We start from the raw sequence: 16730 nt of genomic DNA, 5'->3' as shown, positions 1-16730 counted from the left end.
GGCTCCAGCTTGCGTTTGGCTAGAGGAGCCTGGAGTTCAGGGAGGGGTCCGGAAGAGGGATGTGCGTGGGGGAGCTGTCAGGAGAAGGAATTCGAAGCCTTGGACAGAACGAGCTCCACTCGGAGTGAGAGTCCGGCCTGAAGAGCATGGAGAGCAGAGGCCAGCCCTGCACCATTAAGTGGTCAAGTGGGAGGAGGGAGGAGGAAAGCAAGACCAAGGCAAGCAAGAGTGCTGCCCTGGAAGCCCAGAGGAGGAAGAGTGAAGGTGCGGGGGTGGTCAGCTGGTCAAACATGGCTGACAGTTGGGGAAGGGGAGGAGGGGGTAAGGGAGAGGAGGAGGGAGGGGGAGGGGCCTAGAGGGAGCCACGGGGAGGTCTTGGAGACCCAAGTTTATCCCTTGCGACTGGGAAAGCAGTCCCTTCTTCCTCTGACAAGTCTCCCACGTGTGAAGCCATTTGACTCTGAGAGAGGCTTTCCGCAGGGACCTCCCCGACTGCTCTGTGGAGAAGCCCTGGCCAGCAGAGGCGGCGCCATTTTATTGGGGCACGGGCAGCACACAGGTCTGGGCCCCCACTCGTTGGCCAGACCCCCACTCGCTGGCCAGGCTCCCGGGTGGAGCACGGCCCCCCACCCCGGTGGCTCAGAACTCGCAGACCACCAGGCGCTGCTCTCCACAGGCCTTGTCGTTCCACTTGCCGTTGGTAAAGACCTCCACACAGTTCTCTGCGCCGCCATTGTTGTTGGGCTCCCCTGGGGCCCAGTTGGAATAGACCAGGGGCTCCCCGGTGGGGTAGATGAACTTGCCTTCCGTCTTGATGTCGGTTATACTCAGGAAAGCAGCCTTGTTCTCAACTGTGACCAGCTGCTGCAGGGCGTCGTTCTCAGCCGCAGAGCGTGGAGAGGCCATCTGTCCCCCGGCCTGTATACACACCTGCTGTGCATCCTCAAAACTCTTTTCAATACCTCCTGTCTTGAAGATCTTCTCCCCGACACCTCGGCCATTGGGGAAGAGCTCCACTAGGAGAAGAGGACAGTCAGGTTGGGGTTATGGCAGCACCAGGCCAGAGCTCCGGGGCTCTGTGACCTTTGTGCGACAGCCCCCACCCGCCCTGCCCAGCATCCATGTGGGATATCAGGGCACCCGATAGGACAAAACTGAGGCACTTGCTTCCAGTGCACTGGCTTCACAATGCAGCCTGGGAGGAACTCCTGTGGTCCGTAGTTATAGATGAGGACACTACAGCCCAGAGAGGTTAAGTAAGGGGCCCGGAGTCACATACCCGTCAAATGTACGTTTAGGACTGAACCTTGTTTGCTGGGACGCTCGAGCTGGAACGTGCTCTTTCTGTTTCACCCCACGTTGTGTGCTGGGGTCAGTGGGAATTGCAATGACTTTGGTGAGTGATGGCTGGGGCAGTTTCTGATGCGCGTGTGCTGGGGGTGGGGCAGGGGCATCTGAGAGCCTCACTGTGCTAATCTCTACACTCACTGCAGCCCGGTGTTGGCCCCTCGGGATGCATGTGGGTGATGCCCCAGCCAGTCAGCCTCTCCAGGGTGCTGGGTGAGGGGATGAAGGCACCTGAGAGGTGGCAGGGGGCAGAGGGGATCAATTCTGGGAGAGCCCTGTTTGGGAATCGGAAGCCAGGTGTTTCACCCCATCCTGGCAATGACTGCCTAGGTGGAAAAAGGAAAGTTACTTCCCTTTTCAGGGTTTCTAATTCCTCATTTCCGAAGCGGGGGTACGCTTCATAAAAACATCAACTATGTGACATATCACGTGTCTAATCTTCCATCCCATCCCCATCCCTTTGGCTTTTGGGCTCAGGCACGGAAATCTTCAGGGCCCCCGAGAGGGCTGTGCCCTGGCCTCACTGGGCTGGTTAGACCTCAGGGTGCACCCCGACCCCCTGCCCTTCTCTGAGTAGCTTCAACTAGGGCTCGGGGGCAGATTCTCCACAGGCTCAGGACGGACGGCACTCAGGGCAGCCCTGGACAAGGTCAGTGCAAGAGTCCATGTGCCGCTACTGGGTTTTATGTTCCATGCATCTGGGTGGGCACACGTGCGCATACATGAACATGTCCCTGTATTCTTCTGGAGGTACATGGGAGTACTTACCGTCTGGACGTGTGCACGTACGTATGCGTGTGATCATGTATGTCATGGTGTGGGGTGAGTGATGGTATTTGAGTATACACATGTGGCCGGCATCTCTGGACATGCTCCACTTCGCAGTGGAGTGCAAAGGAGTGAGTGAACACATGTGCAAATTTGTTGTGGAGGGAGTGAGACATACCCAATACCTGAAACTCCCATCCTTGGTTCTTAGGTACTTGGTACTTAGGAGCCAAACCTGTGTCTTACCCAGTGAGGCCCCTTTAGGATCTACTCCTTTGGAAATCGCTTCTTTTTTTGGATCAGGGAGATTTGATGAATGATGGAAACCCAAAGCTGACGTCAGGGAGAGCTGATGAGGAGGGCCAGTCAAGGACCAAGGTGGAGATTCCAAAAGGCACAGGGTACTCTGCAGGATTCCAGGATTAGGAAGAATCCCTGATTTAAACACCCAGCAGGGTGCAGGGAGAGCCCAGCACTGGCTGGAGCCTAGAGGTGGCCAGTCCCCTTCCAGAACCATGGGCATGTCCAAGGTGAGATACTTGATGGCCACATAGCAAGGCTAGGCCCCCACCAGCCTTGAACCCCGAGAGCAGCATCCCAGCCCCAGCCCTCAGGACAGTGTCTGGATTCTCTGCTGCCTTGGGCTGTGAAACAATATCTGGGCACTCACACGCCGGGTCCCACAGAGGTAAGAAATGCATCCTGGGTTGGATGTCCCCTGTCTATCACAGGGAGCAGCACAGGGCAGGCAGGAGTGAAGGTCTGTTGAACTGCACAGGTCTCAGGGCACCAATCGGGTCATAGGTGGCTGTGATGTTGGGGGGGGGGAGGCATCTCGGAGCCTGATAACCTCCACCAGGCTTCCATCACCCCCATTGAACTGGTGATATGGCCACACCCTCCTCTCTGTCTCTTGCATCTACTTCCAGATCCTGGAGTATAGGGCTGCCTGCTCTGTCTCAGCACTACTCTCAGCCCCAGACCCTGCCCCAGAGCCAGATCCAGCTCTAAATATGGTCCCAACCTGTTCCAATCCCAGACCCAGACCCAGCCAACTCCAAACCAAGGCCCAGGCCCAGTCGGAGGCCTAGCCTTGGTGCCTGGCTCGATTCGGATCCAGGGACGTACCTTTCCTATACTGAGAGAAGGCATTCTGGAGGTGTCGGACCTGTCCACGTAAGGCCTCCACCTGCTGCCTCAGAGCAGTGATGTCTGCAGAAGAGAGAGGTCGAGTGAAGGCAAGCCCAGCATAGCCTGGGATCAGCTCAGAGCTTGGGCCTTAAGGGAAAGGTACCCAGCTGCAGGCACATATAGGGGACGGGATAAGGAGCTGGGACCAGGCCCTAGCAAGCCCACATCCACTAACACAACTAGCCCCTGTTGCCCCCAGATTTCCTATACTTCTATGAACAAACTGTCCCCGGAGCAGGTCCCTGCACATCACTGACACTGAACCCTGTGAAAATTTAACTCCAAATTCTGGGGATCTCATAGCACCTTCTTTGCGGGGGCAGGAATATACTTTTGTCAGTACTTCCTGTCCACTGGGTTATTTGATAGAGCTATCCTTTGAATTGGGAAGGGAGCTGTGTTTTCTCTGGTGATCGAATGGAAAAGCTGCTCAGGGCTGCCCTCCTGTGAGTAAGAGTCTAAAACCAGAGCCTCATTCCCCTGCCTTCCTGCCCGCTAGCGTCCCTGCTTCCCACCCACTCCCTGCGGTTAATGGGGCCGAAGATAGGCTGTCCTGAGATAAAGAAGGCCACCTCCCTCCCCCTGTCCCCACCCCGTGGCGGCTCCCAGATCTAGCAGATGCTGCCTTACCAGGAAGCCCGCTCTCTCCCTTTGCTCCTTTGTCCCCAGGAGCACCTCTGTCCCCCTTCGGTCCTGCGGGCCCTTTGGCACCTGGAGGTCCTGGCGGACCCGTGGCTCCAGCAGGCCCTGGGATCAGAGAAGAACTGGGTGAGCTCTGTATCCACTTTCCAGCATTGTCACCCTCCCAAGACATGGGCTGTCCACCTGGCCTGCGGTCCCCCCTCCCCGATACAGACTGCTCCCAGAACCCAGCCATGCACCCTCCTTGGACATAGACTTTCCCTACCACCCAGTAACACCAGCTCCAACTTGATGAGTGGCAGTGGGGGAGGGGTGGCCATCACCAGCATCAGGGATGCACAAGGGAATCGGAGCCCCGTCCTAGCTCCTTCCGTCACTCACCCACTGCCCCAGCATTTCCAGTGGCTCCACGCTCACCAGGGGCACCTCTCTCTCCTTTAACCCCTGGGGGGCCTCTCGTCCCTGCAGAGCCCTGCATGCCAGGCACACCCACATCTCCTGAGGAAGGAACAAATTGGAGCAAAAGCTGCCGAGAGTGGACTTTTCACCCTTCGCTCCAAGGGGAGAGAGAACCGGTGAGAAGGTGCTGCTTACTGGCCAGGGTTCCTCCGCGGAGGCGAGCAGGAAAACGCAGTCAATGTGGGAATGTGGGGGAGAAGGGGCCACGACAAGGCCTGCCCAGCGCTGATGGTCTGGGCATTTCCCGGCACTCTGAGCCGGCCTTGGGTCACACCCTGGACTGTGCCGTATTCCTCCCTTCTCCCTCCCAGACCGGCCACCTACCAACCACCTACCTTTGGGCCCAGCCTCTCCTTTGGGGCCTGGTGTGCCTTGAGGTCCTACATTTCCCTGCTTCCCTGAGGGACCCTCTCTGCCAGCTGGACCAGGCGTACCTCGAGGTCCCGGAGGTCCTGGGGAAAAGGACCAGCATGGTCAGTGACACTAAATCCTGCTGGAAGAGGGAGCGTCCGAAGAGAGGAGAGCAGTGATAGAAGTCAAGAGAGGCAGCATCGTCATAAAAGGTGGTGTCAACAGGAGTTCAGTCTCCCCTGCAATAACCCGGTACCACCTTCAGAACAACCTTCTTCCTTCTTCCTGGGGTGGGATCTGTGCATATCTACTGGCATGTTCTAGAAGCTGCAGCACCACCTGCAGACATCTGCATTCCATGCCCAGCTGCTCACCAGATGGTCCAGAGTCTCCCTTTGGTCCAGGCTCTCCAGCAGAGCCATTCTCCCCTTTGGGCCCAACTGGGCCAGCCGGTCCAGGCGTCCCCGCTCTCCCTACAGCTCCTGGCGAACCTGTAGCAGCAGAAGAAATGGGCACAAACCTTAGGCCCAGAGACGAGCCAGCTGCGTGCACGGTTGGGCCCCTTGCATTCCTTCAGGGTTCTACAGGGTGTAGACATCCCACTTCCACACTCCTTGGTACAGTGGTGATCCAGGAAATTTTTACAGGTGAGAAAACAGGCTTGCTGGAGCTGGCTGTGAACTCAAGCCAAGACCCATCTGACTTTCCATGCGGGAAGGGGGCACCTCCCCCTGCCCCAAGACCACGGTATATACAGCAGGCAGTCTGTCAGCATTTAGCCTTGATCATGGACTCCTTGTTCTCCCCTTCCCATAACCAGAGTTTATGTCAGAAATGACACCTGGCATCGATCATCAGGGAAATGCAGATCGAGACCACGATGAGATGTCACCTTACCCCTGTTAGAATGGTGATTAGCAAAAAGACAAGAGATAACAAGTGTTGATTAGGATGTGGAGAAAAGGGAACCCCTCATGCGCTATTGATGGGAACGTAAATCGGTGCAGCCACTGTGGAAAACAGAATGAAGGGTCCCCAAAAAATTAAAAATAGAGTTTTACACTCAGTTCTGTTCATTTGGTTATTCTTTTTTGCTGTTGTTGTTTTTTGTGTTTTGTGTTTTTACTGAGGTGAAATTCACGTAATATAACATCAGCCTGTTGTAAAGTGTACCATTGATTGGCAGTTAGCACGTCCGCAGTGGTGTGCAATTACCTCCTGTATTTAGTTCAAAATCACTTCGTCACCCAAAAAAACCCATAGCCACTAAGCCATCACCCCCAACTTCCCCTCTCCCCAGCCCCTGGATAGCACTACTCTGCTTTCTGTCTCTATTTCCTATCTTGGACATTTCATATAAATGGAATCAGACAATAGATGACCATTTATGTCTGGCTGTTTTAACTCAGAGTGACATTTTTGAGGTCCATCCACTTGGCAGTGTGTCTCAGGGTTTCATTCCTTTGTGTGGCTGAGTAGTATTCCACTGTGTGGACAGAACCCGTCTTGTTCATCCACTCATCAGTTGATGGACACCTGGGCTGTTCCCATCTCTGGGCTGTTGGGAATAAAGCTGTTATGAACATTCATGTGCAAAAAGAGAAGGAATGACACCTGACAGGTGCCGCTGACTTGTTCATTCACTCATCTGTTCACTGAGAAACCATCTGTGGAATATAACCGGGCAAGATGCAAATGTTAGCACCAGAACCCGGTCTGCAAGAGATTTGCAATAGAATTTTAAACGGTGAGGCACAAGTAATGAGTGAGGAAGAAGATTCGCAAGATGCCCCTTGTCCTACCACATCATCACCCCACCCCAGTGCACACACATATGGCCAGAGCTGTCTTCCTGAGGGAGCAAATGGGACTTCAGGGTGAGGAGGATTTAGAGAGACTCGCAGAGGGAAGAGGACATGTCAGACTTGGAGACTTGTGCTCCAGGAGGGGCCAGGCCTGCCTGGGTAACACTGTGCTGGTGGTGGGGTGGGTGCCTGTGATGGGTGACTGAGAGGCTCTGTGCTGGGCATTGTATCCTGCCTGTAGTTATGATCCTTACCAGGAATGAAATGGAAGCATGGAGGGTTACAGGATGGGCCCCTCACCCCATATCCAATAGGGCATCATGCTGGGCAGAGATGTCCCATCCCTAGGCTGAGGTCCCCTTGGGCTCCACCCTGGCTGGGATGGCAGCTGGTAGAAAAAGCATTAGAGGTCTCCCATCCATGGTGTAGAAGTCCTGGAGACCATGAAAGGACTCCCTCTTCAACAGCAAGCACCCATGCCTCCCGAAGCACTAATTTTGCATCCCGGTGTCCCCCAAAGGCCAGCCTTGTGCCTTAACGCCACCTGAAGTGAAGCTTTGTGGACCCGCAGTCTGGCCAGTCTGAACTGCACTAAATTCCTCCTTTCCTTACATCTTACAGTCACTCATTCCACAAGTACTCACTCGAAACTTCTACTGTGCACAAGATACCATCGGCAATGTGGGGACACAACAGTGAAAAAAGCAGACACAACATCAGATCCCTCTTTCTCTTGGGGCTGAAACCCAACTGCACAGAGACAGATCATAAAAATCAAAATGTACAACATATGGTTTATTAGAGCAGAATAAGTGCCAGTGAGGAAAAATAAAGCACAGAGAATGTCAGAAGGCGGGGTAGTGTCTTCTAAGTAGGGTGGTCAGGGACAGACTCGTGGAGAATGTGGTCTGTAAGGCCGTGAAGGAGCCGAGGAGTGACCCACAGGGACAGCTATGGGAAGAGCAGTGATAGGGCCCTGGGGTGGCAGGGGGCTGGATGTGGTTAGGGACCAGCAAGGAGCCAGTGTGGCCAGAGGAGGTGAGGTCAGAGGAGTATGCAAGAGTGAAGAGTGTCCTTGTGAGCTGCTGAGGGGTGTGTGGTTCTACTCCGGGAGATACATGCCTATATACACCAAATCCTTCTGGGCAGGAATCTTGGAGATGCTGAGGAATAAGAGGACTGTCCCTGGAAATACAGGCTGCAAATCAGTGTGGGGTCTTACTGGACCTCCATGATACACCTGAGGCATTACCGCATTGAGCCCGCTCCACCCCCTACCTCTGCTCAAGGCTCTCTTCTCTCAGGCTTATCTTGTCCTTTACAGCAGGTTCTTGGAACCCTGTGCATCAACATCTGCAGGGGACATTGTCACAAGGGCAGACTCTGGCCCCAGTCAGACTTACATGGGTCGGGATTTTGAGATGCTCCAAGCTCGCTAGGAAATTCTCAGACCCATAATGGTTGAGTGACTAACGTGCCTGCAATTCAGGAGCCAGAGTGCAGCCTGGTCCCCTGGCCCATCTGTGCATGGTTCTCTCTCCAAGCACCAACCCAAGGCCGGGCTTGGAATGTGCATGGGGTGAACCACCTGCAGAAGAGAGGGAGGTCTCAGCCACACTCTATGCTTAGGCTCACAGTGTGACCATAGGAAAGGGCCCCCCAGGATTTAATTCAGGGCCCCTTTGAGAGCTAGAGAGAGCGGGGATTCTCCAAGATGCTGACACCTTGAATACGCCTTCCGAGTTCACTTCCAGGGGACCTTCCCTGAGCCCCGGGCCATTCATGTCGGTAGCCACTTTCTGTCTGTAAAGGACAGATAGGTTGTCACTTGTCCCTTATCCTACAAAGCCTGGGGATGCTACCTATTCTTTCCAACTTAAATGTTGTTAGTTTCCTTCCTCCCCAACCAAAATGCCAACTCCCAAAAGATAAAGACCACGGTTGATAGCTCCATAGCCCTAGCCCAGAACCTGGGGGTCCCTTGTCCTAGATGCTGGCTCACTGAATTCTGACTCCTTGCCACTGGACCCAGATCCTCCCCTACGGGACAGTACTTCTCAGATGATTCCCGTGATAATCAGTACCTGTGGAAACCTCACGAGAATTCACCCAATTGGTCCAGCAGAAAGATGTAACTTTATCCTAACAACCTGACAAAAAAGAAAGCCTTGGCTCCGTTATTTGTCACTATGTAGTAGATATTATTCCCATTTATAGATGAGCAAACTGAGACTCAGGGGCACTGGCTTGTCCCAGGGTGGGTCCCTGCTGTAGAAATGGAGCTGGTAGTCAAGCACAGATCTGTCTGATGCAGAAGCCCGTGTCCTTTCCCCTCCAGACTGGGCGTCATTTAGCCTCTCCGTGTCACAATTTTCTTACCTGTCAAATGAGATTCCTATGTTCCCTGTAAGACTTCTGGTAGGATTAAATGAATTACTCAGTGAACGCCCAAGCACAAGGCTGGACAAAGGAATGTGAGCTCCCTTTCACTCTCTCTGTAATGTATTAGGACAGATCCTTGTGATCAGATCTGAGTATGGGGTCACAGAACCTCATTCTTTCCCGTCCTTCATGACTATTGAAAAAAATATATATTTTAAAATTTGAATTCAAGTTGCTTAACATACAGTGGAGTCTGGGCTTGGGGAGCAGAACCCAATAATTCATCTGTTACGTAGAACCCCCAGTGCTCATCCCGACAAGTGCCCTCCTTAATGCCCGTCACCCATTTAACCCATCCCTCCACACACCTCCCCTCCAGCAACCCTCAGTTTCTTCTTTGTATTTAAGAGTCTCTTGTGGTTTGCCTCCCTCTCAGTTTTTATCTTATTTTTCCTTTCCTTCCCCTGTGTTCATCTGTTGTGTTTCTCGAATTCCACATATGAGTCAAGGCATATGATACTGAAAATATTTGACACCCTGCACCGACCCTATTTAATCCAGGTGACCAACTGTTAAGTCCTGGAGCAGGGTTCTGGAGAGCCACAGATTCGATTTACCCACTATTTCCTCATTTTTGGAGTGGGAGGAAGGAGAAGGTGCCAAAGAAGGAGACAAGGCAGCTGGCAATGGAGGGAGGCACCTGGGGGCTCAGAGCAGCAGTCATTTTCCAATCGGTAAGGCAGTGTTTCAGATGGACCAAACATCTGGGGGAAACCCATCCGCTCAGGAAGAAGAAGTCCACCTCTGAGCCTTCCGTAGCAGAACATCCCAGTACTTCTGGGTTGGTTACAATTCCAATGCCCACCCCTTTCCACTAGGACAAGCCAGTGGTCCCAGCTCTACCTGGATCCCCCTTCTCGCCCCGGGGGCCCTCTCTCCCATCCCGTCCATCGCGACCAGGCAGGCCGTTCTCCATGGGGCTACACATGACCAAGGTGCAGGCGCTGGCCGCTGTTCTCTGGAAATAGGTCTTCATTTCTGTTCCCAGTGACCTCAGGGGCTGTGTGAGCAGCATCAGCACGGAGAGAGGGAGGAGAAGCATGGCCTAGGCAGGTGAACAGAACGAGAAAGGACATGCTCTTGGTCCCAGGACATGGGTTAGGGCTTGGCCCAGCTCCTGAAGGTCAGGAGAAGCACCTCCCCACCTGCCCTCCCTCCATGGGGCTGAGAGAAGCAAGTCTCCCAAAGCAGTTTAGGGACCAGGTGGGCATATGGTCTGGTCTGGGAAAGCATGAGTGACCCAGCTGGAACTCAACTATAAGTTCGCAGGAGAATCCACCTATTCTCAGATGCCCGTGTTGTCCTTTCTTGTGACTTCCCTTGGGGACTGCCGTCGGCACAGGGGTAGGATGTAGAAATCCTCACTGAGGCCACATGTCACATCAGGAAGGATTCACTGGGTGCTTCCGGGAAGGGCCTTTCCCATCTTTGGACCTCCAGCTCCCTGTCTATACCGTCAAGGTGGTTGGCTTAGCTCTGACAGGGCAACCCCCTTTCCTCTCACTTGCTGCCTTGGATGGACTAACACTCTTGCTGTCTGAAGTGCGGTTCTGGAAAGGAGCTAGGATCCTGAACGCTTAGTGATGTCTGTCCTGAGCACAGGATGGGTGTGTGGTTGCGTGTTTTCCAAGCGATTTGCCATCCCTGGACTGGACACCATCTCCATGAGGAAATTCACACGCAGAACCCAAGTGAAAGTTCTCAGAGAAGCTAACTTAGCAGCTGGAGAGCCCCTGGGGCATGCGGCATTCTGCTCCGACCACCTAAAAGAACTTGAGAGAAAGGCCTCATGGAGGAAAGGGCCACGTGAGGTGGGTTCAGTCAAGGGAAGGCTAGTTCAGGGATAGGGAGAGCAGATGTCCAATAGGGCGTCCAGGCACCATCTGATTGGGACTTAGGGACTAAGTGAGACCGGGGCAGGTACAGGGCCTCGGTCACCTCCACTATTGGACTTCTTTCCTCTCTGAGAGAAATGGTAAGGTTTTGAGCATGGGAAGAGCTTGTGGGAGTTGCAGAGGCTAGGAACAAAGCCTGGGGGACACGTGCAAAGGAGAAGGGGGTCACCAGGCAGGCTGAGGTGGTGGCAGGGAAGGGGCTTTCCTGGCCAGAGAAATGCCTTCTCCAGGCTGCTGGTGACCCTGGGCTGGACGATCCCTATTTTGCAGGAGCCTCTTTCAGTTGTGAATTCACCACCTGCCTGGGCTTCCTGGGAATCTCTAGAAACACCCAGGTGAGCTCCCTTATTGCGGCAGAGGCTCAGTCATGAGCACTGAAGGACCCAGGCCAGAACGAGGGCATTGTCCCCTGGTCTGCAGCTACAGCACCTCTGGGGCTCTGCGCCCCGAATCGGAGGAAGAATGATAAACAATCGACATTCTGCCCAGCAGCTCAAGGCACCAGCACCCACTGTAGCCGGAAGGGGCCGTGAAGAGAGGTGACTCACAGGTTTTCAGACCCACGATTCAGACGCGGCATCTTAGCTGGGGCTACGGAGGGAGTGGGCAGAGCTGCAGCCCCCTCAGCCCACAGTGTCCGCGCCAAGCTTTCTGATTCAGATTTTATTGAGGAAAAAAAAAAAAAAAATGACTCCTCTGAAAACTGGTTGGAAAATTAGTGACTTAGCCCAGTCAGTCTCTTTTTTAAAGTAAAGATGTGAGGCTAAGGGAGAAGCATGAATGTCCACGTCCTACAGGCAGTTGGTACCCGGATGGGCTTAAAAGGCAGGCCTGTGGGGGCGTCTGGGTGGCGCAGTCGGTTAAGCGTCCGACTTCAGCCAGGTCACGATTTTGCGGTCCGTGAGTTCGAGCCCCGCGTCAGGCTCTGGGCTGATGGCTCAGAGCCTGGAGCCTGCTTCCGATTCTGTGACTCCCTCTCTCTCTGCCCCTCCCCCGTTCGTGCTCTGTCTCTCTCTGTCCCAAAAATAAATAAACGTTGAAAAAAAAAATTTTTTTTAAAAGGCAGGCCTGTGGAGACCTGGTCTGTTTCTCCTCTACCACCCTCCTTTCTAAAGAAATCAGGAATGGAGGGGAACAAGAGAGAAGTTGAAATTGCCTGTTCCCCTGGGGCTTCCAGACAATGGCATCTGGCATCTGGGTGGGTATCATCCAACTGACCGCCTTCCACAGCCCGGAGAGCAAATCTCCCACTGAGCATAGGGAGCAGTGAGGGGCGAAAGAGCACTCCTCATCGCCTCACCCCATCCCCCACCTTTCACACTTCCTAGACCAGAACAGACCAGACCCTGCCTCCACAGCACCAGTTGGATAAACCAGCCATATGGGCGGAGAGATATTCATCGGGCATTGAAAAAAACAAAATGAAGGCAAGGATAGAGACTCACAGATGCTGCCTCTCGGACTCCAGGATCTCCAGGCAAATTAGCCTTTCCTTGGCAGGCACTGGCTATTTATGCCTGCCCTGTCACCTGAGCTGCCCAGCCCTGGTCTTTTAAGAGCTCTTTTCAAGAAGTGGGGCCATTTCTTCTTTGTTGACTCACTCTCACCCCACTTGGGTTCTGGAAACCTGCCACTGATATTCATAACACTGCGCACATAATCACCTTAAATGTTATACGGCACTCTCAGTCCGTGATCTCACCTGTACCTCCCTAGAGCCCTGTGAGTTAAATGGCATTATTAGTGTCTGTATTTTACAGATGTCCGAAAATCTGAGCTCCAGAGAAGACCGGCAAGCAGCACAATGATCTACGTCTATTGTCAATGCGCCCCACGTCTGCAGATTCCAAGATCCAGGACCTGCTGTGCCCCCTTCTCTTCCTCCTTCACCTCAACTTTACTGCCCAGATATTGGGAAAGAGCTGGCAGTTCCTTGGCATATCCGGGCAGGGGTGGGGCAAGTAGAGGGGCTGTGGAGGCTGCAGCCTGTGGGGCCACTCTTGCAGGGTCACTCTTTTGCTTCCTACTTTAGATCTTGGAGACACCCCCACTTGCCTTTTAGGGGATGGCCTTCCCTTAACTTCCTTGACCTTATCTCCCACCTTCTTGGCTGGAGCTTGCCCTGTGCATTGCTCAGGTGACCAGTTTGGACTCCTGAGTTGCTGATACACTGTTGTAGCCATGTCCAAAGAAACTCTAATGTCCAGTTGCCCACCCTCCTGCCTTTGATAGCAAAGGATGTCTCTGCTTGCTTCTAGATTCTTGTGTCTTTATCTCTTGCATTAATTCTTTTCCTAGATCCACATGCCAGCATCCCCATGTGTCCAAGCTTCTCTTTTGGCCACTCCATTGGTGGTGCTGATTTGTTTTCGGCTTCTGATGCTCCTGTGGCGTCCCCTTGTGTACTGCTGAATCTATAATGCTTCAATTCATAGGGAAAGGTCTTCTGTTTCCTATGCTGAATTTTTTTTTTTTTTTTTGAGGCGGGATCCATAATAGAGCTACCTGAGCCCCTAATGACAGATCTCTTTCATTATTAACACACAGCCCTCTCCATTCTAGGATGTTCATGTGCTCCTAGAGATCTAGATCAGCATGGGATTCCATTTCTCTCCCCAAATTTGGCAAGGTTTTTTTTTTTTTTCCATCACTATTTCTTTAAATAGACTTTGTTTCTCCATCTAGCTCTCTTTCTTAGGATTCCCCCAATGCATATATTATTTCTTTTGATGATGTCCCATAAATCCTATAGGCTTACTTACTTATTTACACTTTTTTTCCCCTTCTCTGACTGGGTAATTTCAAAAGATCTACCTTCAAGTTCACTGATTTATTCTTGTACGTGGCCAAGTTTTTTGTTGAATCTCTTGAATTTTTCAGGTCAGCCATTGTATTCTTCAGCGCTAGGATTTGGTTGGTTTTTTTTGTTAGTTTGTTTTTTTTGTTTTTCGGGTCTGACTCCATATCAAGGGCAACAAAAGCAAAAATAAACAATTGGGACTGCATCAAACTAAAAAGGTTCTGCATCGTGAAAGAAACCATCGACAAAACTAAAAGACAAACTACTAAATGGGAGAGGATATTTGCATATGATATATCTGATAAGGAGTTCATATCCAAAATATATAAAGAACTCCTGCAACTCAATAACAAAAAACCCCTACAATCCAATTAAAAAATGGGCAGAGGATCTGAATAGACATTTTCCCAAAGATGACCTACAGGTAACCGACAAGTACATGAAAAGATGCTCAACATCACTCATCATTAGGGAAGTGCAAATCCAAACCACAATGAGATACCACCCGACACCTGTTAGAAAGGTTAGTGTCACAAAGACAAGAAATAACAAGGACCGGTGGGGATGTGGAGAAAAAAGAACCCTCGAGTATTGTTGGTGGGAATGTAAATTGGTGCAACCACTATGGAAAACAGTATGAGGATTCCTCAAAAAATTAAAAATAGGTCTACCATATGATCCAGCAATTCCCCTTCCGGGTTATCTCTCTGAAGACAACCAAACACTAATTTGAAAACATATATACACTCCCAATGTTCAATGTAGCATTATGAACTATAGCCAAGACATGAAAACAGCCAGATGAATGAATGAATGAATGAATGAAGATGTGGTGTATATACATACAGTGGAATACTACTGGGCCATTAAAAAAATAGTGAAATCTTGCCATTTGCAGCAACAAGAATGGAACTTGACAGTATTATGCTAAGTGAAATAAGTCAGACAAAGACAAATGCTGCAAGATTTTACTTACAAGTGGAATCTAAAGAAAAACCAAGTAAACAATACAAAACAAAACCCAAGCTCATAAATTCAGAGAACAGAGGATGGTTGCCAGAGGGGTAGGGAATGGAGGGTGAAATGGGCAAAGAGAATCAAGAGGTACAAACTTGCAGTTATAAAATAAATAAGTCACAGGAGGTAAAGTATAACATGGGCAGTTTAGTCAATAATATTGTAATAACTTTGTATGATGACCAATGGTAACTAAACATGGTGGTGATCAGTTTGTAATGTACACAAATGTTAAATCACTATGTTGTGCACATGAAACTAATATAATATTGTATGTCAATTATAGTTCAATAAAATAAGAAACAAAACTGAGTGGAAAACACAATTGTTGATTACTATTATTTAAGAGAATTTACATTCAAGAAAAGTGATGTCAGCATTATGGTGGCAAGAGTTGCCCTCTTTTTTTTAAATTTTTTAAAATGTTTTTATTTATTTTTGAGACAGAGAGAGACAGAGCATGAGCAGGGGAGGAGCAGAGAGAGAGGGAGACACAGACTCTGAAGCAGGCTCCAGGCTCTGAGCTGTCAGCACAGAGCCCGACGCGGGGCTCAAACTCACGGACTGTGAGATCACGACCTGAGCCGAAGTCGGACGCCCAACAGACTGAGCCACCCAGACGCCCCATCTTTTTTTTTTTTTTTTGATTAACAACTAACTGAACATCCATAACCAAACAAAAGTGTCCCTGCTCATTACAGCAGGACCCCTGAGAGGTTTCTACCCACCCGTGCATCTGAAAGTGGAAGGGTAAGACCTGGGTGGGGGCAGTGGGTCCAAAGAAGTCCTTGAGCCTGCCCCACCCCACTCACTGCAATTGGGGAAGAAAAGGGGCATCTGGAGAGCACTAAAATGAGCACTCATTAGAGAAAGAGTTTGTGGAGGTCCAGCCTGACTGATGGGAGAGTCTTGTATGCCAACAGAATCAAACAGGAGGCAGAGGAGAGGGAGGAACTCACCAAGGTAGCCCTCCCACCTCCCTGCCCTCCCCAGTGCAACACTACAAGGCTTTTACCAGCATAGCAGCCACCTCACTCAGGAGAAGGGGAGGAAAGCACTGACCTCTCCCATAGAGGAAGTGGAAACAAAAGTTGCGAGTGACTGCCCGGATGTTCCAGGTGCGTGGGTTGTGGCTGGAAAGATCCGCTTTTCTCCACCAGCACTCAGATTTCGGAGGAGGGACCTCTGAAATGGAGAGAGAGTACAGGGAAGGAAGCAGGTGAGAATATCAAAGAACACTGAAGGAATGCATTTCCTGCCGTCTGCTTTGAGACAGGAGCAGGAGGTCCACTCACGAGCACAAGGGTGGGGATGGGGGGATGAGTGTGTGGCCACTCAAGGATCCTCCCACCAGGCCCACGGCACCCTCAAAGCCCCAAGGGCTGATCCCTGTGTATGCAGAATGCACGCGTGAGCACCTTCTCTGGTAGGAAGAATGCACAAACTTAAGCTATAGGGCCACCTTCTGGAATTCAGAGGAAAGGCTTCTAAAAATCAGCTTGTTGAATTGTATGAACAGCAATAATAAAAGTATAAAACCTTAAGAAAGGCGTCTGCTACTTCAAGTACAAAAGCAGAAGCACCTATCTACAAACACTGAAAAATTCAGGGAAATATAGTATCACACACGCACAAAATAATAATTCTCCAGCAGCCAAACTCAAAGGCATGGAATATTGCAATCTAATTGATAAACATTTCAAAATAGCTGTTTTGAAGAGATTCGATGAGCTACAGGGAAACTCAGAAAGACAATTCAATGAACTCAAGAATAAAATAAATGAACAGAAGGAGTTATTTACTAAAGAGATTGAGATTATAAAAAAAGAACCAAATGTGGTGCCTGGGTGGCTCAGTCGCTTAAGCATCCAACTTCGGCTCAGGTCATGATCTCATGTTGTGTGGGTTCGAGTCCCGCATCAGGCTCTGTGCTGACAGCTCAGAGCCTGGAGGCTGCTTCGGATTCTGTGTCTCCCTCTCTCTCTCTGCCCCTCCCCTACTCGCACTCTGTCC

General features: G+C 51.2%; 1 protein-coding gene and 1 long non-coding RNA gene across 2 annotated transcripts; both read right to left on the bottom strand.

The window, feature by feature from the left end:
- Positions 1-466: 466 nt before the first annotated feature.
- Positions 467-12448, bottom strand: SFTPD (surfactant protein D). Its single transcript, XM_025918153.2, has 8 exons — positions 12346-12448; positions 9849-10050; positions 5133-5249; positions 4743-4859; positions 4330-4446; positions 3937-4053; positions 3244-3327; positions 467-1016 (listed from the first exon to the last, which is right to left on the bottom strand). Exons 2-8 carry the CDS (start codon positions 10045-10047, stop codon positions 640-642), a joined length of 1128 nt encoding a protein of 375 aa, XP_025773938.2. The 5' UTR covers positions 10048-10050; positions 12346-12448; the 3' UTR covers positions 467-639.
- LOC147576020 (uncharacterized) lies at positions 5862-9841 on the bottom strand. The gene is made up of 2 exons (XR_015241676.1): positions 8648-9841; positions 5862-8151 (listed from the first exon to the last, which is right to left on the bottom strand). It is a non-coding gene; the product is annotated as an uncharacterized LOC147576020 (long non-coding RNA).
- Positions 12449-16730: the final 4282 nt, after the last annotated feature.

This window comes from Puma concolor, chromosome D2, assembly GCF_028749965.1.
Source record: "Puma concolor isolate L17-30 chromosome D2, mPumCon1.1.hap2, whole genome shotgun sequence".
Taxonomy (NCBI): Eukaryota; Metazoa; Chordata; class Mammalia; order Carnivora; family Felidae; genus Puma; species Puma concolor.
The sequence above is the reverse complement of the archived record's forward strand: the minus strand, read 5'-3'. Positions and strand labels throughout refer to the sequence as shown.

Bases quoted from the DNA above. Each gene is read 5' to 3' on its own strand.
- SFTPD (XM_025918153.2), bottom strand. From the start codon at position 10,047: ATGCTTCTCCTCCCTCTCTCCGTGCTGATGCTGCTCACACAGCCCCTG. The intron at 4,860-5,132 runs GTGAGCAGCTGG...CCTTTTCCCCAG, and splicing joins GGGAGACTCTGGACCATCTG to GACCTCCGGGACCTCGAGGT. The intron at 3,328-3,936 runs GTAAGGCAGCAT...TCTCTTCTGCAG, and splicing joins GGGAGAGAGCGGGCTTCCTG to ACATCACTGCTCTGAGGCAG.